Source organism: Pituophis catenifer, unplaced genomic scaffold, assembly GCF_029215685.1.
Source record: "Pituophis catenifer annectens isolate HBS135680 unplaced genomic scaffold, rPitCat1.0.hap2 SCAF_2, whole genome shotgun sequence".
Classification (NCBI taxonomy): domain Eukaryota; kingdom Metazoa; phylum Chordata; class Lepidosauria; order Squamata; family Colubridae; genus Pituophis; species Pituophis catenifer.
The window spans coordinates 131,775,473-131,800,258 of NW_027256882.1; the positions used below are offsets into that span (position 1 = coordinate 131,775,473).

General features: G+C 42.0%; 1 protein-coding gene across 1 annotated transcript in view; it reads left to right on the forward strand.

Annotated features, from left to right (window-relative positions):
• The window catches only part of RNF157 (ring finger protein 157), a 104,930-nt gene that overhangs the window by 35,465 nt on the left and 44,679 nt on the right, over positions 1 to 24,786 (forward strand). Inside the window, exon 2 of the mRNA XM_070937547.1 lies at positions 11,747 to 11,865. Within this exon, the coding sequence (XP_070793648.1) occupies positions 11,747 to 11,865 (119 nt within the window). The remainder of the gene's footprint in view (positions 1 to 11,746; positions 11,866 to 24,786) is intronic.

A 24,786-nucleotide genomic window follows, 5' to 3' on the forward strand; every position in this document is an offset into this window, starting at 1 on the left:
TAGAAGTGGGAAAGATGGTAATAAATAGTAAACAAACATTGATGAGTGTTCCTACAGGGAACTTGCTGATGGTTGGAGGAAAGGAAGAATCTGCTTGGAATGGATTTCTGGGATGATTCTGGCTTGTCTTCCTCCCTCTATTTTCCCAAGCATATTTTTTCTGGAAATAAAAATTATGGAAAAAATGGAGCATTATTTATTTATGTAGTCAATTTGTCTCTACCACAGTCACCAGAGTCTTTATACGACCAATACAAGAATCCGATCCCTTTATAGAATCTTATGAAATAACAGGGAGATACCACAATAAAAGCCTCACCTGGAAGCATCCTCAAACCTTGTTTTAGAGGAAGTATTTCCATTCTATATGGTGCTAGCAAATTGAAATCATTGTTTCTCAGAAACTGCTCGCTATCTCTACATCTTGTACGAATGTAATTGTGGGGATGCAGGCAAATGTAACAGGCTTTCCTTTAGCAGTTTTACAATGAAAAGCAGTTGACAAATTTACTAAATGAAATAAAATGGGATGCCCTTGTTTTTTGTTTTTATTTTTACAGCTTATACTGTGCTGTGCAAAGAGAATACTAGAGTAATCATTGTGCACTTCTGTAACCTGTGAATCCTTGCTGGGTGAAGGACAGAAAAAGAGCCAAGAGAGCATGTTGAATTAATGGAGCAGTTTTTAATAATGACCTTCAGTCCCTCAATCCACTCAGCCAGAAAATAGCTTGGGAAATAAAATGTGTGTGTGTTTCTGCGTGTGATGTCCATATATTTCTTCTATAACAAAGTATATCACTCCTGAATTGCTTAGTTAGTGAAAATGCTACTGTGGCAGAGGTGTAAGGTTGTGCCCTCTATTTTCCTCAGCTGAAATAAAGGATAAAAAATCCTGGTCACTTCCTATCCAAGTAGTAATAAAACCCAATTTTGCTACTATATGCTTCTGAACGGAGACGCAAATAATCAGGGCCTATCTCCTACTGAGTTGACATATTACATCACCACAGGCCTGCCTGTCATTAAAATTATATTACTAAAGATGTGATGTTCTTACTATTAAATCCTTTGATTAGAATATAAGTGTAATTGGAACTGTAACTTTTATTTGGCCTGCAAGGACATATACATATTTGTATACACTTAATATTATTTTAAAACAATAGGTTAGCTGAAGTTAAGATGGCAAGATATTTCTTGCCATATTTAAGATATTATTTCATTTTAAAGTAATATTATCTTGGCTTCTGGTGTGAGTTATGGCTCACTGAGCAAGTCTCTGCAAATGAGCGGAGACAACGACCGCTGTGAAGAATGACAAAGTGGTGATAGACTGGTCTTTTGAATTTCTCTGGAGAAGGAAAAATTGGGAGATCACCCACAAGTGCTCTGAATGGCAGCTCTTAGTGAGGAGACCTTAAAACAGCCATCTCCGGAGGGATTGGGAGTCAGCAACAAAGGGAAATGATATGTTTGCTCTCAGCCACAGCAAGGCTGTAATACAGACTGTAAGCCAGCCAAACGCACTTTCTAGTCATGTTCTGAGAAACTCAGTTTAATTACTTTATGGATATACAGTGAAGAGACAGTTTAGTCTAGTGGTTAAAGCTAGAAATAAGGAGTCAGTGAGTTTTAATCCTGCCTTAGGCATGAAAACTGGCCAGGTGACTTTGGGCCAGGCAGTCCCTCAGCTAAATCTACCTCACAGATTTGTTGTGGGGAAAATTAAATAATCTTGGGAAAAGTCTAAAATGGAACTGAAATGGAACATATTAGGAACTGAAGCTTGCTGAAGGTTCAGATGGATACTAGAGGGAACAATAGATCAGGCAGAAAAGCTATAACTTTTTCTTATCTTAAAGAAGTTTTTGAAAACTGGACTGAAATATTAATAATATCTCAGCAGGATTCAGATTTCAGGGGATACACTTTTAGAAAATGATGAGAAATTTTTTTAAAAATGTTTACCTGACATACAGTTTAAAGACATGGAAGACAATGAAGTTGATATTACCAAAATGGGATTTCAAAATACAAATCAAGAAAAGATGTAGAAATGGAATACCTGAGACAAATTCTGGATAAGGCCTCTTTAAAGGATTTACAGTTTTAGGCTGGTAAAAGTTTTGAAAACTCCTCTTGAATGCTAAAGACTTTGGCATTGGAATGATTTAAAAGTCAAGATTGTTAAGAGCAAAAGGAAGGAACATAAAGTTGGACTATTTGATCAGGATAAACTGTTTGATATTTCTGGTATCTCGTAATGGACTTTTTGTTAAACTGGGATTGAAAAGATGGTGATTTCTGATTTGCAAATAGATAAACACTTTAGACTACAGCGAGAAGAATGCTATTATTTGCACCTTTTAAAGAGTGTATTAGCTTATGCTCTGCATTATTCATCACACAATATCTTACTTTGATAAACGAAATTTCCCAGTAAAGCTTGAAGCTTAAAATATTTTTTTAAACCAGGTATTTCAACTCACCCAGATTTAATTATTCCGAAAGATTTTAAAACTACGTTACCAAAAGGAATACAGCATATTTCCTTTCATTTGAGTTTATTAATTCAGGCATTTCAAACGAAATCAGTTTAGAAAAGGCAAATTAAGTCGCTTAGAATGTACTTTATATGAAAAGTTTTAAAGAGCTCATAACAAATTCCGTTTCTAGTAAATACCAGAATATGTGTGGTGAGTTGTAATGGCTTAGAATAACAGTCCCCAACCTTTCCAGCTCCACGGACCAGCAGCAACGACGGGGAAAGGGAGAGGGGATGGGATGGTTTCATTCTTGTGCAAATGGAGCTTCACATGTTCATGCATTTGCCTGCTGCTTGTGCTGCCTGGCTCCCAATGGGCCGCATCCCGGTACCAGGCTGTGGACTGGGGGTTGGGATCGGGACCTCTGGCTTAGAACATATGCCAGTTGTTCCTAAGGTACCTCCAGATAATCCATTGCTGCTACAGGGTGAGAAGGTGAGTTTTAAAAGACTTGCTTCAGTGTAATCTATAAAAGACATAGATAACAATATAGTAGTTCAGATAAAAGAAAAATGTAATGACTATTCTGTGCAAAATACCTTTCCTGTATGTCAGTGACATTTCTCTTTTTAAATATGCAAATTACAAGACATTTTACCATGATACGGTGGTTTTTTAAAATTTATTTTAAGCATCTCAGAGGGTAAATATTTGTGTAAAATTTGCATATTTACCCAAGGCTAGCTTATGTTGTGTATACACAGAGAGAGAGAGACGTACGCATATACATAAACACGGCTTGTATTTTCTGCAGTTTTTCAAGGATATCAGAAAATTTCATGAAAAGAGAACCCATCATGTAATGGCAGGGTTTTTTTTTTTTTCTTTTCAAGGCAAACAATTGTCTTCAAATAAATTTAGCATAGTTTTGAAGTGAATCCCAGCCTGGGAGTGGGCTATACAATCATTTGCTGCAATGTCCCTTCTGACCATCAACCTGAACAACAAAGCTAAACCCTGGAGCTGAAAGAACAAGCTCCTATGAATATTGTCTTATAGTCTCTAAGCTCTCTCTCAATTTTTAAGCAAACCTGACTAATGGGAGAGAGATATGTACTGAGGAAGGCTCTGCTGTATTCACACTGTCATGGAAAATTCAAAAGTAGACAGCGCAGCACTGGGGAGAGAGAATCATGTTTATTGTTGGGCGCCTGTTTTACAAGAAAGAGGAACTCTGTATGAAAAGTAAAGGATTTTATACAAATTTGAGGTGGGAAATCCTAAGGATCTGATTTGTTGGAAGCTTTTGAGGAAGTGAAGCAGATTCTGCTCCTTCAGCATGAGAAAACATTGCCTCCTGAAAAAGCACCTTTGGGAAAACCATAACCTGGATGACTGGGAATCTCTACAGACTTTTAGCTATACAATTTGGGATGAACACCCTTTGAATGGTGTGGGAGTAGGAATGGATTTCCAGAAAAAAAATGTAGACTACAGGACCAGGAGCACTACTCAGGTGATCCTGAGGACACAGCTAAATCTCCAAGTGTTTCAATGACCCTCTAAAAGGATGCAAATGACCAGCTGCCTGCAAGCAATATAAATCCTTCCATTCTCCAGTGCGCTGCTTGGAGAATCCAAATTATGGGCAGTTCCTCAGCTTGATTGCTAGACTGGGTGAATGTTTCTTTAAGAAACATCCTTGGCCACTCCTCCCTTGCTTGGCTAAGCTCCAGTTCATTCACTCAGTCAAGCAAGAGACTGGTCTTTACCTTGGCTCTAGCAAATTGGCTGAAGAACTATCTAGTATTTGGATTTTCCAACTTCTTCCTAATATTAACTTTGCTTCTGAGCGGTGTGGATTCGTTTGCATTGGTCATCAGCTGTTTGTCGGAAGGACTGGCTTTGTTGTTGTGGCGGTGGGTGAGTTGGCCCTGGGGGTTTATCCAGGGGGCTCCCCTCTGTCCGTTACTGCCTTATTCCTCGGAGCTCTACCGTGAGGCAACTCCGAGTGATTTAAAGTCGCCGCCGGGCGCTGCGTTGGGATCCGGATAGCCGGAATTCCCACTTCCGCCTTCCACACCGCTCCAACCTTAAAAGTGGCAGCCGGGGGTCCCTACATCGCTTCAGCAAACCCCCATAAATTTTGCTTCGCCTTTGTATTACTGATGCGACGCTGGGAGGCTTAAACGGGCTATCCGCTCCTTCTGATTCGGACTCTGTCGTCTTCCTCGCAATTTGATGGCACTTGGCGGCTGAATCTGAGCCGCGCGCCATTTTGATTGATTGACAGCCTCCCTCAGCGATTTTCTGCAGCGCTCGGCAGTTATGGCGTTCGGCGGCTAAATTCAAGCCACGCGCCATTTTAAATCGCCTGCAGCTTCCCGCCGATTTTCTGACAGGAGTGCTCGACTACAATGGCCTGCTCTAATTACCGTCAGTTCTGCTTCCCGCCATTGTTTGAACTTGATTCTCGGCAGCAAGGCGCTCGGCAGCTAATTTCGAGTCACACGCCATTTCAAAGCCTTCTGAGCTTCCTGCTTCTTCTATAATGCAAGGACATCTGCTTTAACTAAGGCGAATTTGTTCTGTTTTGTGGCGAAGGGCTCTGGGTGTTTTGACACCTCATTGGTCTCCTTCATTGCTGTTGATTATTGGCTTGCATCCATAACAGTTGTTTGCTTCAGTTGTTGTTCCTTAAAAAAAAAAAAAAAGAACAAATTGTTACAATTACTTAATCAATTCCTCACTTCTCTGAATTGTCAGCTACTCACCTTGTCTGCATCCTAGTCATGGCTGACTCTGACATGTCATCCAAAATTGAGCAGGCCTATAGTCCTCCAGAAGCCAGAAAGCGGTCTAAGCAACCCTCCAAAACTTCAAAAACTCATGATGTCAGGGCCAGGTCTGCTAGCCCTCATCCTACCGCACATTCTGCCGCTGTGGATAGGGCGGAGGAAAGAAAACGCAAGGCCTTTGAAAGGCAGTATCTTCTTGCCCAGCAAAGGGCTCAATCATCTCATCGCCAGCTGTCTCCGGACAGGCCAATCCAAGTGCCTCAGGATCATTCTGTGTCTGCTTAATGTTCTTCCGAGGTCCAACACCTAAGAGAAGCTGCATTTCCATCAGTGGTTCCAGGACCCAGTGTACCAGCCAGCCAACCATCGGGTCGGGCTGCTCCGGAGGCCACCTTTACGCACACAGCAGCTGGCCTTCGTCCATCAGAAGGCCTTCAGCCCTCTCTGTCTCGGGATATCCAGGATCTCGTATCTCAAACTGTCTCTCGCATCCTGGCTTCTGCTCCTCACCAAGCATCGCATGTTCCTGTCCTGGCTTATCCCCCCTTGGCTCCTTTATATGACGACCCGCGACATGCCTATTCCCAATGTCCAGAATCCTATCTTACAGAGGACTCCCTCTGGGAGGAGGTGGAGCTCGAGGAGAGAGAGTTGTCTGAGGATGAAGACCTAGCCCCAGAACGGCCTGCATTTATGGGACTTTTCCGACCTTCCATGTTTAAGTCCTTGCTCCACAAGGCCAAGATTACCACAAACATGGGGGTTTCTCCCTCTCAAACATCTCAACACAGAGATCTTAATTCTCATGACGACTTATTTCACCTGCAGAAACCGGATCAGGATTTTATCCCATGCCCGGAATTATTCACAAACGTGGTTCAAAGGTCGTGGTCCCAACCAGCTTACATCTCTGCCCCTACCGGACTCGACAAGCGGTTGTATTGTTCAGATCCTTCCTTTCAAGACTTAATACAATTACCCTCTGTGGACCCCCCTGTGGCCCAACTGACGTCATCCTCGGTGATTTCTAACGATGTCCTTGACGGACTCAAGGCCGAGGACAGAAAGGCTGAGCTGTCTCTCCGCAAGACACACCAAGCAGCTGCCTGGGCCATCAGGTCAGCTACAGCTACTTCCTTTTTTGCCCGCGCATCACTAATCTGGATGCGCCAATTACAGGAGCGGCTTCCACCTGATGACAGCAGGCTTCACCATGACATAAATAAAATCGTGGAAGCCACTGAATACTGTGCAGACGCATCCTTAAATGCAGCTAAATTTTCGTCCCGGGCCCTTGTCTCCAATGTCACCACTCAGCGTCTTCTTTGGCTCCGCCACTGGAAAGCCGATCTGAAATCAAAGTGGAAGCTGGCATCTGCTCCCTACAAGGGTTCTCTTCTCTGTGGAGAAGACTTAGAAGACTTACTTGTGGAGAAGACTTACTTGTGGAGGATAAGGATAAAAGAAAAGTTATGCCTTCCTCTTATAAACACCATGATAGGAGGTTTGCCCCTTATGGCCAGCGGCAGCCTTTTCAGACTGACTCCGGGCCCAGCGGGTCCTATTTTTCCAGGCACTACTCTCACGGAGGCGATCGGGCCGCTGACCGACCTGCCTACCGGGATCGGGGCAGAGGTCAGCCTAACACCAGAGGCCAATACCGTGGGGCATCCAACCGGCCTTTCCGAAGGGGAAAGTGACTATACCACAGAACTCCCCATTGGCGGTCGTCTTCTCCATTTCTTGCCCCAATGGGCCTCCTCTACAACAGACGCTTGGGTTCTCCAGACTGTGAGGTTCGGCCTCACTTTGGATTTCTTCTCCAGCCCTCCGAACCGCTTCCTTCGATGCCCGATTCTGAGCAACCCGGAGAAAGGAGCATTGATGGACGCAGAAATTCAACATCTGCTCGACATCTCCGCCATCGAGCCTGTACCGGTAGAACAACAGGGATCCGGCTTCTACTCGCGCCTGTTTCTCATCCCAAAGTCTTCCGTGGGCTGGAGAGGAATTTTAGACCTGAAGGCGCTGAACAAGTTTGTCAGGTATCACCACTTCAAAATGCAGTCGCTCAAGTCGATTCTGCAGGGCGTCCGACAGGGCGACTTTATGACGTCAATCGATCTCAAGGAGGCTTACCTGCATGTCCCGATCCATCCTTCACATCGACGGTTTCTTCGGTTTGCTTACTCCAACAGGCACTTCCAATATCGGGCCATGCCGTTTGGCCTCTTGTCTGCCCCTCGGACCTTCATGAAGCTTCTGGCGACCTTGGCGGCATCCTTGCGACAAATCCCCATCAGGGTCATGTGCTATCTGGACGACATCATCATTCTATCTGCCTCTCGAGATCAGGCTGTAGAGGATCTCAGGATAGTGTCCCGTCTCTTGCAACAGCACAGGTTCTCCCTGAACCTCGACAAGAGTCAGCTCTCGCCCACCACTCGCATTCTCCATCTTGGAGCTGTCATAGATTCGGTCAGTTGTCGTGTCTTCCTGTCCCCCGACAGGATTCACAGCATTCGTTCCTTGGTGACCCAGGTTCTATCTCTCAGATCAGTTCCTTTGATCACCCTGTCCCAATTGCTCGGCAAACTAATTTCGTGCATCTCAATTGTCCCGTGGGCTCGTCTTCACAGTCGTCCTCTTCAATGGTTCCTCCTTCCCTATCAGAGATCCCTCCGAGCGTGCTCGAACATCACTGTTGTCCTCCCAGCTGTACTACGGTTGTCTCTGAGATGGTGGACCTCCCAGTCCATACGGAAGGGCTCGTTCTTTCTGGAACCCACTCAGATAATTCTAACGACGGACGCAAGTCAGTTCGGCTGGGGCGCTCATCTGCTGTCATCGGTTGCCCAGGGCCGCTGGTCCACTCGGGACTTACAGCACAACATAAATTGGTTGGAACTACGAGCAGTCCACCTCGCTCTCCTTCATTTCCGAACATCTGTAAAAGGGCATCATGTGCTCGTCCTAACGGACAATACAATAATGAAAGCCCATGTCAACAGGGAAGGGGGAACGCGCTCCAGGCAACTGATGAAAGAGGCGACGAGAATGCTCCTTTGGGCGGAGAGGACCATTCTCTCCCTGACAGCCGAGCACATATCCGGGGTCCAAAACGTCACGGCAGATTGGCTCAGCCGGACTCAACTGGATCAGGCGGAGTGGCGCCTACATCCGGCCTTGTTCAGAGATCTATCGAATTGGTTCGGCCTCCCAACTGTCGACCTGTTTGCAACCCACCTGAACGCCCATCTTCCCCAATTCTTCTCCCGGTTTCCCTGTCCCGGAGCAGAAGGGTGCGACGCACTTCGAAGCAGGTGGCCACAGGGCCTGCTCTACGCCTTCCCCCCTCTGCCGCTCATTCCTCGGGTGATTCTCAAGCTGTTGGAGGAGAGGGCGGATCTCATCCTGGTCGCTCCCAATTGGCCACGTCGCTCTTGGTACGCGGACCTCCGGAACCTCTCGGTGGAGCGTCCTTGGCACATTCCCAACGACCGGATATCTCTCAGCCAGGGGGTCATCCTGCACCCAGACCCTCAGTGGTTGCAGTTGACCGTCTGGCGTTTGCGAGGATCTGCCTGAGGAAGGACAACATCCCGGCTAGCGTGATCCACACTATGCAGTCTGCCAGATGGTCCTCAACAAACCGTATCTACGACGCCATCTGGCACTCCTTTTGCACCTGGTGCTCCAAGTCTCATCAGGACCCCACAACAGCATCTCCTTCTGATGTCCTCGTGTTCCTACAGGAGGGTTTGGACCGTGGCCTTGCTCCTAATACCCTGAGGCGTCAAGTGGCGGTCCTCAGCACAGTTTTGTCTTCTGTGGACGATTGACCTTTGACCCAAAATCCCCGTATACGGACCTTCTTACGGGGAGCATCCAATCTCCGTCCTCCTACTATCCATCGATACCCAACTTGGGACTTGCCATTAGTACTGTCAGCCCTCATGTCACCCCCTTTGAGCCATTGGCTTCTATATCTCTTCGATGTCTGACTCTCAAAGTTGCCTTCTTAGTGGCAATTACTTCGGCGAGACGGGTGTCTGAGTTGGGGGCTCTGTCTGTGCAGACCTGTGTGTTTTCCATCCCAATAAAGTGGTGCTTTGTACGGATCCTTCTTTTCTACCCAAGGTAAATTCTCTGTACCACCGAGCCCAAGAATTGATTCTACCTAGCCATCCAACGCCTAGCCATCATCTTGAACAACAATGGCATACCTTGGACGTTAAAAGAGCTCTCCGTAGATACATCAAGCGGACTGCTTCTTTCCGTAAATCCGAAGCCTTGTTCCTGTCTTTCAATCCTTCTACATTGGGCATGAAAGTTTCATCATCCACAATTGGTCGTTGGATCAAATCATGCATCGTCACAGCGTACCGAACCAGACGGACTCCTCTGCCGGGGAGGATCCTCCCTCACTCTACCCGTAGCGCAGCCACTTCAGCGGCTTGGGCTACTCAGGCATCCATCCTTGACATCTGCAGGGCTGCAACATGGACTACTTTGACTCCTTTTGTTCGACACTACAAAATTGACTCCTTTGCATCAGCTGAGGCTTCATTTGGTCGTCGAGTGCTACAGTCTGTCCTGGCTGTCTCTTTATGGGATGACGCAGCCTCTCACCCTACTTCTGACTAGCTTGGGTATATCCCATAATTTGGATTCTCCAAGCAGCGCGCTGGAGAACGGACGTTGACTTACCTGAACGTCCTTTCTCGGTGCGCTGATGGAGAATCCAACCCATCCTTTGGCTGCTTCTAGCCAGGACTGTTTCTGTTTTTTTGTCTATTAACTTGTTTCATGACAGCACCACCTTCTGTTAACCTCGCGAATGAACTGGAGCTTAGCCAAGCAAGGGAGGAGTGGCCAAGGATGTTTCTTAAAGAAACATTCACCCAGTCTAGCAATCAAGCTGAGGAGCTGCCCATAATTTGGATTCTCCATCAGCGCGCTGAGAAAGGACGTTCAGGTAAGTCAACGTCCGTTCCCCACAATCCTGTCTCAGCTGAAGGAGCTTCTTGGAATCTTCAAAAAGAAAAAATGAAGTTCAGTTGCCTCCTGAAAAAGCACCTTTGAGACAACCATGACCTGGAAGACTGAGAATCTCTACTGACCTTCAACATGTGATTATTGCTGTTAGCCAAAGCAGCCCTTTCAGGAGAGCAGCAGAACTGGAAAAGTCTAGTGTTAAGTTGGTAAGATCTTAAGACAGTCAGTGGAATATCCTTGATTGAGGATGGATCATTGGTTCCACTATGTTGCAATTTGTTTGCTAAGGCTGCACTTAGGTCATACTGAGAGGTAGTGAGGAGGCTTCTATTTTGTTTAGATGGGATTACAGTAGACTTTGTCTGGGGGTCAGTTTGGGTCTGATAGGATTAGATAAAGAGAGGAGCTGGATTTAACCTGGTCATGTCCAAAAGACAGGGAGGAAAACGGGTGCAGCCTCCATTTTATATGTTACATTTATTTTCTCCATCACACACATTTCTCTGTAATCTGCTGAAAGATCCAAGCACTACAGGAAGAATGTGGCCCGACTGGAAGTAATAATTGTGTGCCAATAATTCACACCCAGCAGTCCATGACAAATGTCCAGCAGTCCAAGACAAATGTCTGTAACTGGAGGGGAGAGAGTGGCCTGTCTACTAGCCAGTTGGGAGAGGAGGCAGTGCGTATACACACACATACACACACACACACACACACACACACACACACACACACACACACAACATGGTACTTCTTTACACAGAAGAAAATACCAAAGCCTCCTGTGGCCATGGCTGGTAAAGGGTACTGTTGGAAAGAATTGCAGAAACCATGATCGGTAGGCTCTCTGAGCCTTATGGTGGTGGCATAATGGTTAGAATGCAGTACTGCAGGCTACTTCAGCTGACTGCCAGCTGACTGCAATTTGGCAGTTCAAATCTCACCAGGGTCAAGGTTGACTTAGCCTTCCATCCTTCCGAGGTGGGTAAAATGAGGACCCAGATTGTTGGGGGGCATTATGCTGACTCTGTAAACTGCTTAGAGAGGGCTTTAAAGCACTGTGAAGCGGTATATATCTAAATGCTATTGCTATTTCCACTCTAAAACATGAGTTTTCAGGTTTGGAAACTGGCAGGAGATGTTTATCAACAGGAATATATTTGTAGAGGCAGCAAGCCCTCCAAAAAAGTGATAGAAAATTGAAACTTTTGCTTTTTCCTCATTATCCTTTTGGCTTCCAATCTTGGAGCAGGACGTTTCTGAAATATTTGTCCACAATTCTAAAGGCCAGCTGTGTGTGAAATTAAACCCTTTATTTTTATGAGCTATTCTACACTCTACTGATTTGCTTTTGGCCATGCTTGATTCCCGGGTTCTCTGAAGTGCTTTTTTTTGTCCTATAAATCACTACCTTCCCTTTTCTACTTGATTCTGACAGACTTGTGCTCTCTCTTTCAGGAAGCTATTTTGCCAGTCACTTCATCATGGGAGGTGAGAAGTTTGACTCTACACATCCTGAAGGCTATCTCTTTGGGGAGAACAGTGACCTCAACTTTCTTGGGAACAGACCTGTACCAGTAAGAAAAGCTCTGGCATGTGCTTGTATTTGTGTATGTATGCATGTGTGTACATACACAATTGGTTTGGAGCTGTGAAACAGCCACTTAAAGTTTGAAACTGATTGTTCCAATCTTACTGGAAATGCTTTGATGTTTTTCTGAACACGTCAAAAGGGTTCTGAATTTAAACTGATCCCCTTTCAGGCTTAAAACAAGGCTGTTTCTGTCTGGAATAGCTTTAACATCCTGTTTCAAGTTCTATTTGTTTCAGATTGGGAAACTTTTGAACAATCCTGGAATACACTATTCATTTTTGTTAATAGAAAAATGGAAGGATTTAAAGATGTGCAACTGCTGATAGAAAGTTAATGGGTACAGATAGTCCTCAACTTTCAACAGTTTTATTTAGTGACCATTCAGAGTTACAATGACACTGAAAAAAGTGACTTATGACCATTTTTCACACTTATGACCATTGCAGCATCCCATGGTCACATGATCAAAATTCGGATGCTTGGCAATAGGTTCATATTTGTAACAGTTGAGGTGTTTTGAGGCTTTGTGATCCTATTTTGCAACCTTTTGACAAGCAGAATCAATGAGAAAGCTAGCTGCACTTTACCAGATTACTAACTTAATAGCTGCAGTGATTCACTTAACAACTGTGGCAAGAAAAGTCGTAAGATGGGGCAAAACCCACTTAAGTGTCTCACTTAGCAACATAAATTTTGGGCTCCATTGTGGTCAGAAGTCGAAGCCTGTGGTGAGGAATGAGTATTTTGTCAAAAGAAATGAAAATGGCTGTGTATAAGAGCGTGCTTCTGCTTATTTAAGCCACCTGACTAGGTGGCTCAGTGGCTAAGACACTGAGCTTGTCGATCAGAAAGGTCGGCAGTTCGGCGGTTCGAATCCCTAGTACAGGTCTCCTGTGTGAGCAGGGGGTTGGACTAGATGACCTCCAAGGTCCCTTCCAACTCTGTTACTGTTATTATTATTTGTTACATTTACTTGATAATTAAAGTATGATGGAACCTAAAAGAATGCTGAATGTAGTCAAAATGTCTACTTTGGATATGTATGTAATAAATCAAGAAAAGATAGGCTCAAGAATGAATGGATGCTGAATTATTATAAACTGAATACACAAGAGAACAACCAGTATGAAAGACATATAATGAGATGGTTTGGTCATATAGAATGTGACCGCAAAGAGAATTTGACTACAAAATATATATGAAAGAAGAATGAAAGGTGATTGAAAAAAGAGGGGAGATTGACAAAATCGTGATGGGATGAATCAGAGGAGGGAGTTACACACAAAACCTTAGAGCCTCCATGATTGTATAGAATCTGGGTGCCTTTACTTATCCAATTAAGGCTAATTTAAGGCATCAGGCTAGAAACTGGTAGATTGTGAGTTCTAGTCCCACATTAGGCATGAAGTTAGGCGGGTGACCTTGGACCAGTTTCTATTTCTCAACCTTAGGAAGTAGACAATGGCAAACCAGTTCCGAAAAGCCTTGCTAATAAAAATTCAGGCAGTCGCCAGAAGTCAAAAACCAACTTGAAGCAACACACATCCCTACACCCATCTTCACAAAAGAGGTGCCAAGCAATTTGGTGCTGCCTGTATCACACAATTTAAACTCATCAGTTTAAATATAGAGAGTTCTTACTTAGCAATCACAATTGAGACAAACAGCTTGATTATTAAAGAAAGCAGTCACTAAGTGAAACCACAAGGATGCTTATGATTTTACTTCAGATTTTCCTTTGTTTTATAGACCAGCAAAGGTTGTAAATGTATTGATTGGATACAAGGTTTTTTTTTTTATCATGATCATAACTGTGAACAATTACTAAACAAAGCAGTCACTAAATGAGGACCACCTGTATATAGATGTATCTCTCCTCATTACCTTTTAAGAGAAGCCAGATATTTTAATACAGAGCATTCCAGAGAAACAATTTTCTCCCTTATCCACATCTTCCATCATTCCTTTGTAGCTTCTCTGTGCCTGGGTTTGTTGGTTTAAAGAGCATCAAGGAAAGTCCCTGACTCCATCCTCAAGTGAAAGTTCGCTTGATTGCCTATTAGCTACAGCAAAGCATTAAATGCCAAGCCCTGCTACAGACCTCTGGGATGTGTGAGATGTTAATTATGGACAGAAGGGCTTTTTCTCCTCCTCCTTCTCTGCTGCATTCAGAACAGTGTCCTTGGGGTGGAATAAAGAACACAAGATGAGTTTCTGCAGACTCCTGAAGCATTCTGCATGTGATGGATGTGTAAGGAGCTTTTCCATTCAGTAATAAGAAAAAGGAAAAAATAATAATTCAATGTCCAAGGAAGCTGTGGGTATATAGAGGGAAGAAAATATAATGGCACCGTGCAGTCAAACATAAAGTATACTGGGCCCGCTTTGATGTCTCTGATCATGGTCAACATCGATATCAGAGAAAGAACAATGACATATTTTCATGGTTGTCCATTACCTTCCTCATTCATCTTAGATGATAAAGCATTTTATGAGGAGTTTATCCTAAGCAACCTGACATGCTCAAGGCTTTATATCTCCCTGTTTTGCTTCCAGTGCGAGGGATTGGGGCACTCGCTTTAAAAGCCTATTGTAGCAGTAATTCATAATACTTTTCTATAGCACTTTCATGTTCAAAGTGTTTTATCATCCAACTCTCTCAAAACAACCTATCGATATGCCCTGCATTGCAGAAGGGAGAAATTCCAGTTGAGAGGGAGTGATTTGCGAGGTTTACCTTGTGAGACCATAAAAGAGGCAGCCAGGATCCATAGGGTGGCCAGCTCTTACTCCCCTGCAGGATCAGAGCTGACAATTACAGGCACCTTGCTTGATTTTCCAGTTTCAGACTCTGATGAATCTTGATGAAGATTCAGTGGGATTGGCAGTGGAGCAGGGACAGGGCTAGGAAGAAATGAATACAAGCTTAGCTGCCATTCCATAGACAGCTATCATTATAATCTTCTATAGTCTGAAAAATCCAAGAACCAGAGTTGATAGGAAACCGAGATTGATTGCAGCCTGATGTGAACTAGATTCTTGGAAAGTTCGATATGACCACATGTATATCTGAGCCAGGGGTGCTATTCAGCAGGTTCTGACAGGTTCTGGAGAACTGGTATCGGAAATTTTTAGTAGTTCGGAGAACCAGCAAATACCACCTCTTGGCTGGCCCCAGAGTGGGGTGGGAATGGCGATTTTACTGTTTCATAGTGCTTTACAGCTCTCTTTAAGTGGTTTACAGAGTCAGTATATTGCCCCCAACAATTTTGGGTCCTCATTTTACCCACCTTGGAAGGATGGAAGACCAAGTCAACCTTGAGCCTGCTGAGATTTGAACTGCCAAATTGCAGGCAGCCGGCAGTCATAATACTTGGTTTTCATCAGCCAAAGACTAAGATAATCATGCCAGCTTACTTGGTGCAACTAGACTTTACTTCAAGATACTTCTCAATGGCTATCACGTTCTGCTGCTGTCTGCATAATCTGCTTGCTTCATCTTTTCCTCTTTATTAATCAAGCTCCCTCCACCGGTCTTATTACATTAGTGTGGAAAAGGTGAAACAAAAAAAGGCAGAGCATGGGAGCTATAAAACATTCCCTTCTATTTGGCTGAGGCAGTGAAGTTGCCCAAATAAAGTAGGTGAATTAATAATGCCTGGAGCAGATGGCTAAGCTTGTACGCTGGAAAGCTGATGGTCTTGGAGCATTTTTCCCAGAAGCTCTCTGGATCTGTTCAACCCATATTATTCGGAAATAACTGCTTTTTTAAAAAAACTAAGACACTCTTCATTCTGCAGGGGAAATGGAAATTATCCTTAATGCTGCTGCCTCTGTATTGGGATAAATGTTAATAAGCAAGTCTTAAAAAATAAAGCTGGCAAACATCAGAGCATTCCTTGTTCTTTTGCTCACTGGCCATGCTGTGTTCCTTTTATTCATATTTCTTTCCTTTTCCCCCTTTAAGATTCTGGCACATTGAATGTCCAGTATCCAGCAGAATACAGAAGATTCATTTTTATATATCAGGACAAGGGCCACAAAAGCACCGCACATGTTAGTTCTTAGTCAAGAGAGCAATCACTTCTTTAGACATCAAAGAGACAGAGGGAAATTGGATGCTGGTTTCCTGCCTAAACACCATTGCTTGTTTATATTCTGAGGGTCCCCTATTTATTCTGTAATTGGGCATTTCCTTCAAGAAACGTGTTTGAAGTTCATTCGCTTGGTGAAGAAGCAGCCCCCTCTATGGGGCCTCAGTTCTTGAGCATGGAGTGATTCATTTAATTATAACTTAGGAAAATATTTGAAAAGTTTCTCTCCGGGCCTAAATAGCCAACACTAGCTGTGTTAAAACTGTAAATGTGTTCGTTCTCGTTTCTTTTTTTTAACTTGTGCAAATGTTTTATAGTGAAAAAAGATGGTTGATTTTTGTCAACTGGACAGGATGTTAGGGAATGATGGATCATCACCCAAGCAGATCTATCTAATCTGGAAGCTCTTTTCTCACAGTGAAAAGACCAGCCTAAAAGCAGGGTAGGCAGACAACAGCTTTCCGTGATCTTTGCTCTGCCCCTCTGGCATTTGAAGGGATCCTGCCCAGAGGTGAGATTCACTCACCTTCCCTACCGGTTCACAAATGTCAACTCTGCATATGTGCACAGCCTCCTGCGCATGCGCAATAGTCGCGCATTACCTACAGGTGGGTGGGTGGAGCCTCCCGCAGTCGCCACTACCGGTTTGCGCGATCTGGACAGAACTGACTGAATCCCACCACTGATCCTGCCTCTATATCACGGGTGTCAAACTCGCAGTGTCACATTGCCATCACATGATGTTTTGTGATTTTTTCCCCACTTCGCGGAGCTGGTGTGGGCATGGCCTGCGTGTGACACATCTGGCCCATGGGCCGCCAGTTTGACACTCTTGCTCTATATCTATAGATGTTGTTTAGTTGTACTAGCATTTTGCTGGACTGTTTTCCTGTGTTAAGAAAGCCTACACTTTGGTGTAGGAGTTAAGGTACCAGGCTGGAAACAGAGAGACAGTGAGTTCTAGCCCTGCCTTGAGTATGAAGTCAGCTGGGTGACCTTGGACCAACCTCTTTCAGCCTTAGGAAGAAGACAATGGCAAACCATTTGGGAAATTTTTCCCAAAAAAGTGCAGGCAGCTACTAAGAATCAACACTGACTTGAAGGAACAAGGCACGCACGCGCACACACACACCATATTTCCTAACCCTGACTCTTTGCTGCTAATTATTTAGTCATTCACTGAGCACCACCCACAAAGTAAAGTAAGAGCGTGAATGAGGAGGTGTAATTTATTTCCTTTTGCATGGAGTGAGGGAATTGGGATATAGAGAAATGAGTTTTGCTTCTTGTCAGCAAGTCAGGGTCATCAGATTTTGATGCTGTGGGGAGCAGTAATGGTGGAACCATAATAGCAACTCTAAATAAAGAAATGCAAACTAATGACAATTCAAAAGAGCCTTCCCATCTAGTTCTGTCCTTTAGAGAGGTGTGGGCCTACACTCCTCAGGTGATGGCCATTCTCACTGGCAACAACCCCTGTTAATAGAGGAAGTTTACTCCAGAGATATTGAAGGCCCTTACCTTACAGGCATTTCAAAAGAGGTCAAACTAGCATTTTTCCCAGGGGTTTAGTGAATAGTGCCTTTGATATTACCAGGTAGGGTTTTTAATTTATTTTTGATACTATTATTTCCTGCCTAAAGTCCATTAGGACTGGGGTGGGCTATAAATATAAAACAATGACATGAATATAATTCCTGAATGTAGGTTGATTTATTTCTTCATTATTTCATTTAACCCTGCACAGCTTAATTTACAGGAAACCAGAATAGATGTACTCCTTTCAAAGACATGGAAACGCATTTAGGCAAGAGGATGACAGGAACAGAATAACTTCTCTGAAATACAGCTTAATTTTATCTTTCTGTGATACTTGGCTGATCCTACAATACGTGGCCTGTATCGTGTATTTCTTCTCCATTGAGAGAGATCATATCTTTATCTGATTTCAATTCCCATAGGGAGATGGGCTAATTCCTTTTATTTGCTGATCTAGACAAGATACCTGCTAATTTGTCTTTTTTTATGAGTACTAGAAAAAGTGCAGCAGTTTCTAAAGGGCATAATGGAGCCTTTGGGACCAATAAGGAATAACCAAGTACTGTCTTCCCTTCTCTCAAGCTGGAACTGTAGATATCCCATTCTTATTCAGAGTGCCTCTCTTCTGTTTATATCGGTACTTTTTTTTAAAAAATCCCAGAACTATGAAAACAACATAGCATTGCAACATATTAACAGTTCTGTTCTATTTTTCAAAAGGATTCTGCAGCTTTTATGAGCCAAAACAACATTTGAATGATGATTTGAATTTAAGCTGAAAAAAATGGTTCAGAAGTAAATGTTTAATCAGTAGCGGAGTATTTAATGGCCACTAATGGTTGTTGTATTATGCTAAGCCATGGTTGTCTTAACCATAATTATTGGAATAAACTAGAGTTGGTTAATTTGGACAAACTCCGGGAAACAGTGGAGGACAGGGGAAACTTGTGTGCTATGATCCATGGGGTCACAAAGAGTCAGACATGACTTAGAGACTGAACAACAAAAACAATTGGTTAGATTCATACATGGCTTACAAGAGCTGAATTCAAACATTGCTCTGAGTCAAAATCAAGCATGTTACAGTTTAACACAGAGCTGAAGAACTTTTGAAAAATAATTTACCAAGATAACAGTTAAACATGAAATAATATAAAGCAGAGGTGTCAAATTCAAGACCCAGGGGCTGGATCCGGCCCACAGGGTGGTTAGATATGGCCTGCAGGGCAGCCCTGGAAACAGTGAAGGACCGGCCTGTGACGCCTCTGCCAGTGAAAATGGAGCTCGGGAGGGCTGCGTGTGTCCCTCCCAAGCTCCATTTTAGTTGGCAGAGGGTTGCAGATGCTGTCGCAGCCAAAAACGGAGCTCAGGAGCCCGTTTTCACTTGCAGAACGCTTGGGCCACCCAACACGAGTGACATTGAGCTGGCCACGCCCACCCTGGCCACCCCCACCCCAGCCCCCCAAGGTCAAACACAACCCTGATGCGGCCCTCAATGAAATTGAGTTTGACACCCTTGATATAAAGTAAGATTAAAGAAAAAAGTGATGAGAAGTGAAGTGGTTCGGGAATAACGAGAGGCACAACCAAGCAAGTGACAACAGCTCTTTAATTTACAGTGAGGCTTCAGCAAAAACTCAGAGGCTGCAGCCCTCCTTATATACAATCCTGGAGGGACTGTCAGCCAATCAGAAACGAAGGCAGGTTTGAAACTCCCGCTCAAAAGTATCAATACATAACAAGAAGTGAAAAAAGGAAGAAAAGTGCGAAAGGGGATATAAAGAGAAGAAAGAAAATAAATTTATCTGTACTTTGGGATTGTTATAGATCAATTCTCCCACACCTATTCCTTCAGATATTTTGTTCAAAACTTCTAGAAAGGTCCAGTTTGGGAAAAGGCTGCTAAAATGTTGGGGCTTTATGTATAATTTATCTTATGTAAATCATTTATTAGCTTTGTTTCTTGAATTATTTCTGATTTCTTGATGGCCTAAATTGGATCTCAATAAGATGACTTTGGGTGCAGCTTAATTTAATCTTTGTAAACTTTGCCTTTCTTTTTTTTACTTAGAGTAAGCAGCTTGAAGATACCTTTTCAAATCTTGTCCATCCAACCTGGTATTACAGACTACAGCATCAAAATCTGAGCTTTAGCGTTGAAATATTTTGGTCATAGTTATATGCCTTTTTGTAGAATTGTAATAAATCCACTTTTGCCCTTGCTGTCAAAATGCTTTTGAACAGTACAATATTTGAAGATCAGTGTTATTCTGTAAGCGTTCCTGTGACACAAGAAAATGTAAATTGGTATGTTGTGGTCTTCTTATGATCTGCCAAAATAGGGACAGGTACTAATAGTAGAGTTCTTAGGAAGTTGGAATAGAGTTTGGTCTGCTTTGATTTGGAACAAGATATACAATTTTGTAGATCCCAATTTTGTTTGGTATTACTTGCACCATTGAGTCCATGTTCCTGGTTGTGTGCAAAATAAAATTAAAGTATCTTCAGGTGATGACTATCTCTCTATTGGAGTACCTACAAGGAAGAGGAACCCACCTTTTCAGCAAAAGTATAGCTTAAGATCTCTTAATTCTATCAGTCACTTCAATTACATATGATTCGCACTTATCAAGTACAAACCAAATCAGTAACAGTTTATAAGTATCTTAATGAGTTCTCTATTTCTGCTAATCTCCACTGCTACTCATGCTCATGCCCAGGAGTATCTTATTTTTTCATTTTTAAAAAAATCACTTGGTACTATTAGACTGTTTTGCAATAATTAAATCAGACAATTTATGCATAATGCTATTACTGCATGAATGGGAATGGTTGGTAACAGAAGCTCTAAGGGAAAAGCTTCTAATTAAATTTACAAGGAATTTTTAACCAGGGGCTTATTTCTGAGAAAACATTAAAGAAGATAGTTTAAGCCTTGGGGACAGTATCACCTGATAATGTGCTTCTATATTAAGTGCTGTATGTATGCAGAAAAGAGGTACTTCAACTGTACTACAGAGCCTTACACAGAAGCAACTTTAACATTCTTCTGAGTAGGCAAGTTTAAAGTGTGAAACAGTAAACTTTTCAGGTGGTTGGCCCCCTAAAATAGTTTAAAAATCATTTAAGTGACCAGCCTTCCCAGTATTTTATCTTCATGCTTGAACATTGAAATAATTTGAGATTCTAACCTTGCTTAGTTTTAAGATTGAGAGTTTTTTTTTAATGGCATAGGATCTCTTCTTGAGCAGGGGGTTGGACTAGAAGACTTCCAAGGTCCCTTCCAACTGTGTTATTCTGTTTTTCTTATTTGGGGATGATGCAGGAGAAGCCATTTATGTGGGTGGCAGGCAGAGGTGGGTTTCAGCAGGTTCTGACCAGTTCTGGAGAACCGGTAGCGGAAATTTTGAGTAGTTCGGAGAACCGGTAGTAAAAATTCTAACTGGCCCCGCCCCCATCTATTCTCTGCCTCCCAAGTCCCAGCTGATCAGGAAGAAATGGGGATTTTGCAGTAACCTTTCCCTTGTGTGGGGTGGGAATGGGGATTTTGCAGTAACCTTCCCCTGCCACACCCACCAAGTAACGCCCACCAAGCCATGCCACACCCACCAAGCCACACCCACAGAACCGGTAGTAAAAATTTTTGAAACCCACCACTGGTTGCAGGGATTGTGTTGTTGATACCTTCCATAAAGTGAGGAGGCAGACAAGTAAGAGCACGAGTGCCTAGTGAAAGTTAGCAACCAAGAATGAAGGTTCAGAGTAAAGCCTCACAGTGACTCTGTCCCAATGGGCATTTTGTTCTCTATCCGAAAATTCTCCCAGAATTACTTTTGCATCACCCCAGTGTATCATTCCATGGTACTGCCCAAGTCCCATCCTCATTGGAATACAATATAAATACAAGTGTTACCGAGCATGTGAAATTGGAAGAAATTGAAATGAGTGTGTCAAACTCCAATAAAAGAAGTTTGGAAGGAATCATGTGAACAATTGCTATTATTTTTGGTATGAAGATTTATAATATAGATCAGTCAGGAAAGGAAATTGGGAAGATTAAAGGTATTAAATCCTGGGTTTAAAGGCATATTCTTTCTGCAGTGTTTGGTACAAATTTGTCTCCATTAGCTTTGGTGAAGTTGTGTACCTCTTGCTTGATTTTAATTGGAGCCAGTTCTCCTTGATGCTTTTTCTCAGTATTCTTAAGTCTGGCTCCAACTAACATTAGTTATCCTGCACTATTATTGTTGAATTTTAAGATAGGTTCTGTACTTTGACAGTGTCTATTTGTCTCTTTGATTTGTATTATAACTGCTACCATGGGTCTGGCTTCAAACTTATAGCATATAAGTTATTTTTTACACACCTTCCCTTTGTTTTCTTTGGTCTGGTTGAACAGAAGCAGGGAGTGAGATTTGCAGCAATCTTTTTGGCATACTGTAGCTTCTTGGTAGTTAATAATCACAGCACTTATTTTTAAAACTACAATTGTACAAAGCAAGTGTTTGTCAAACTTGCAGAGGGAAATCAGCAACTTGGGGGAAATGAACCTTGGAGCTTTTAGATTTGGATGAAGTCTAAACGATCTCTATGGAACGCAATATATATTTCGCAACAACTGCACTTAGTGAATTTAGGAAACCTGAACTGCACCACATGAGTGGGTCACTCAACTTTCTAATAGGATTGCCAGGTGTCCACTATTTGAGCGGACAGTCCACTTTTTTCACATTATGTTCACTATTTTTTTTCACAAAATAGTGGACATTTTTTTATTCAAAAGTTATGATGAAATGGTACGTAATCTAAAGCTGTACAGTCTAAGAGAATAAGGATAGGAGAATCGCGTTTTGTCTTTTTTTTCATAAGTTAGAATGAGACAAAGAACGAATGCTCATTGCAATAATCACATTTTACAGAACAGCGCAAAAAATGTATTAAAGCAGTTATCTTTTGATATCGAAAATGTAGTGCTGAAAGTTTTTGCCGAATTTTCGAATTCTGCGAAGAAACGAGAAGAGTTGAAATCATTTTTTGAGTTTTGCGAATCAGAATTCCATGAAGTTTTGCGCCATGTTCCAACACGTTGGTTAAGTTTGTTTAAAGCGGTCAAAAGACTTCTTTTAAACTGGATACCTCTAAAATCGTATTTTATTTCTCTTGGATTTGATGAGTGCCATAAGGTTATCTGGAACCTTATTTCGGATCAGGAAAATGAACTCGCAAAGGACGATGAACCAACAATTTCAGAATTGTATTTATATTTCACGCACTTCTTCATGTCAATAATGCAAGATACCCTACTGAAGCTGGAAAGCAAGAAAATTCTTGCATGTGATCTTCACATTATCATGTGTAAGCTGCGTGATTCTTTGCAAAAAAAATACGATGAGCAGTTTTTTGGAATGAAAGTTTTATTTGCTTTATGTAAAAAACATTTGCCTGAGAATGCCGTGCAAAAGTTCAAGAAAGAAGCCATCAACGTGTATCAAAGAGCCATTGCGTACCTAGAAAAGTGGTATAATTTCACCGATTCAGTATATGAGACGCTAAGTTGTTTCAATCTAATTGATCGCAATAATCCTCCAACTTTAGAAGAAATGATGAACATCTGGTTATTATCACTATGGCGAGAAGAACTTCCACCCAACACTCTCTTCGATGAAATTTCTGCCTTAGAAGAAGTTTATGTTCATCTGCAGGGTGATTCATCCCTTGATAAATGGACGTACTTTTTCAAGAAAGAGCCAGCTCCGAGTTTACTGAAACTGTTCCAGTATTGTGCATCAATTCTGGTATCAAATGCAAACGTTGAACGAATTTTCAGCGTCATGGGAAATTTGTGGACTGACAAACGTAACCGACTGCTTGTACCATCAGTTCGAAGTGAACTTTGTATATTTTTTAATATTTCTCAACGTTGTACTGAAATTAAAGAATTATTCCTTAAACACAAAGAATTGATCAAAGCTGCGTAGTCAAATAAAAAATACACATGACAGCAAAGTAAAATGTAATTTAATATTTTACATATTATTATAATATATTTGATGTTTTGAATTTTAAGTAAAGTTTTGAAGTGATTATTTTAATACGTGTTAAAATGTTTGTAAGAAAATATATAATTTAACTGTAAATTTTTTTTTTATTTTTTTACTACTTAACCCCCCCCCCCCGCTTGTCCGCTATTTTTTGGAAGCAGACCTGGCAATCCTACTTTCTAAAACCCTTCTACATTTGCAGTTGAATCATATCCTGATTAGATTGTCTTTTAAAATACACTTGTAGTGGGGGCTTTTATATTTTTCAGATGCAGAGGTTGGTGGCATATATTAATCTATTGCAGTATCTGTGATGGGATCCTACAGAAGTCATTTGACTGCAAAGGCAGATTGTAATCACTTTAGACTTCCTACTTTTCCTGCTGCTCTATACCATAAACCATGATACCAAAAACAATACAGCAGATACTGCAATAGATTCGTTAAAATGTACCAGACCCACTATAGTAACCATTGTATTTGAACAATAATTATACCTCAGAAATGAAAGCAGCTGTTAGATAATCCTGTCTTAGTTTAGTAATTATACCTATTGCCTTCTGTGTGTTGGGTTAAAGCCTTTTAGTATGTTACCACTTGGAGGCACTAAAACACTTGACATGAGGGGTAGCAGCTATTTACCCTGGCTTCATTTTTGAAACAATTGTTATTGAAAGTTTTAACAACAATGAGAACCAATGCACACTAAAATAGAACGGAAAAAGTGAAGAGAGGGAAAAAAAGAAAAAGCTAAAAGTGGAATAGGAAAAAAAGGAAGAAGAAACTAAAAAAAAAAAGAGACAGATGTAAAGGATATAAAGATAAAAAGGCCTCTGATATTCTTCACAGCAATTATAAAAACAATTGTAGTTTAACCTTTCTTCAAAGTTGCATTATATCTTCTTTCTAAAAATAATACAGTCTTCCTGTCTAATCATCAAAACCATAAATCACAAATCATTTTTTTATTTTTACAGGAAAAGTCGATAAGAGATTTCTAGTTGTCAATAAATGTGGATATTGTCCTTTCTCTTTGTCCATACCCTAACCTCCTTATGAATTGGTAAATGCCAGATTGGTTTGTTGGCAAGCTGATAGTAATATTCAGCTTCTTGCTGGTGTAAGATAAATGATGGTCACATAACATAAAATAGATATGGATGGGAATGCCAGTTAGAGTTTAATAAGACCTTGTGATTGAAGGAGAAATCCAGTTCTGAATTAGTAGTC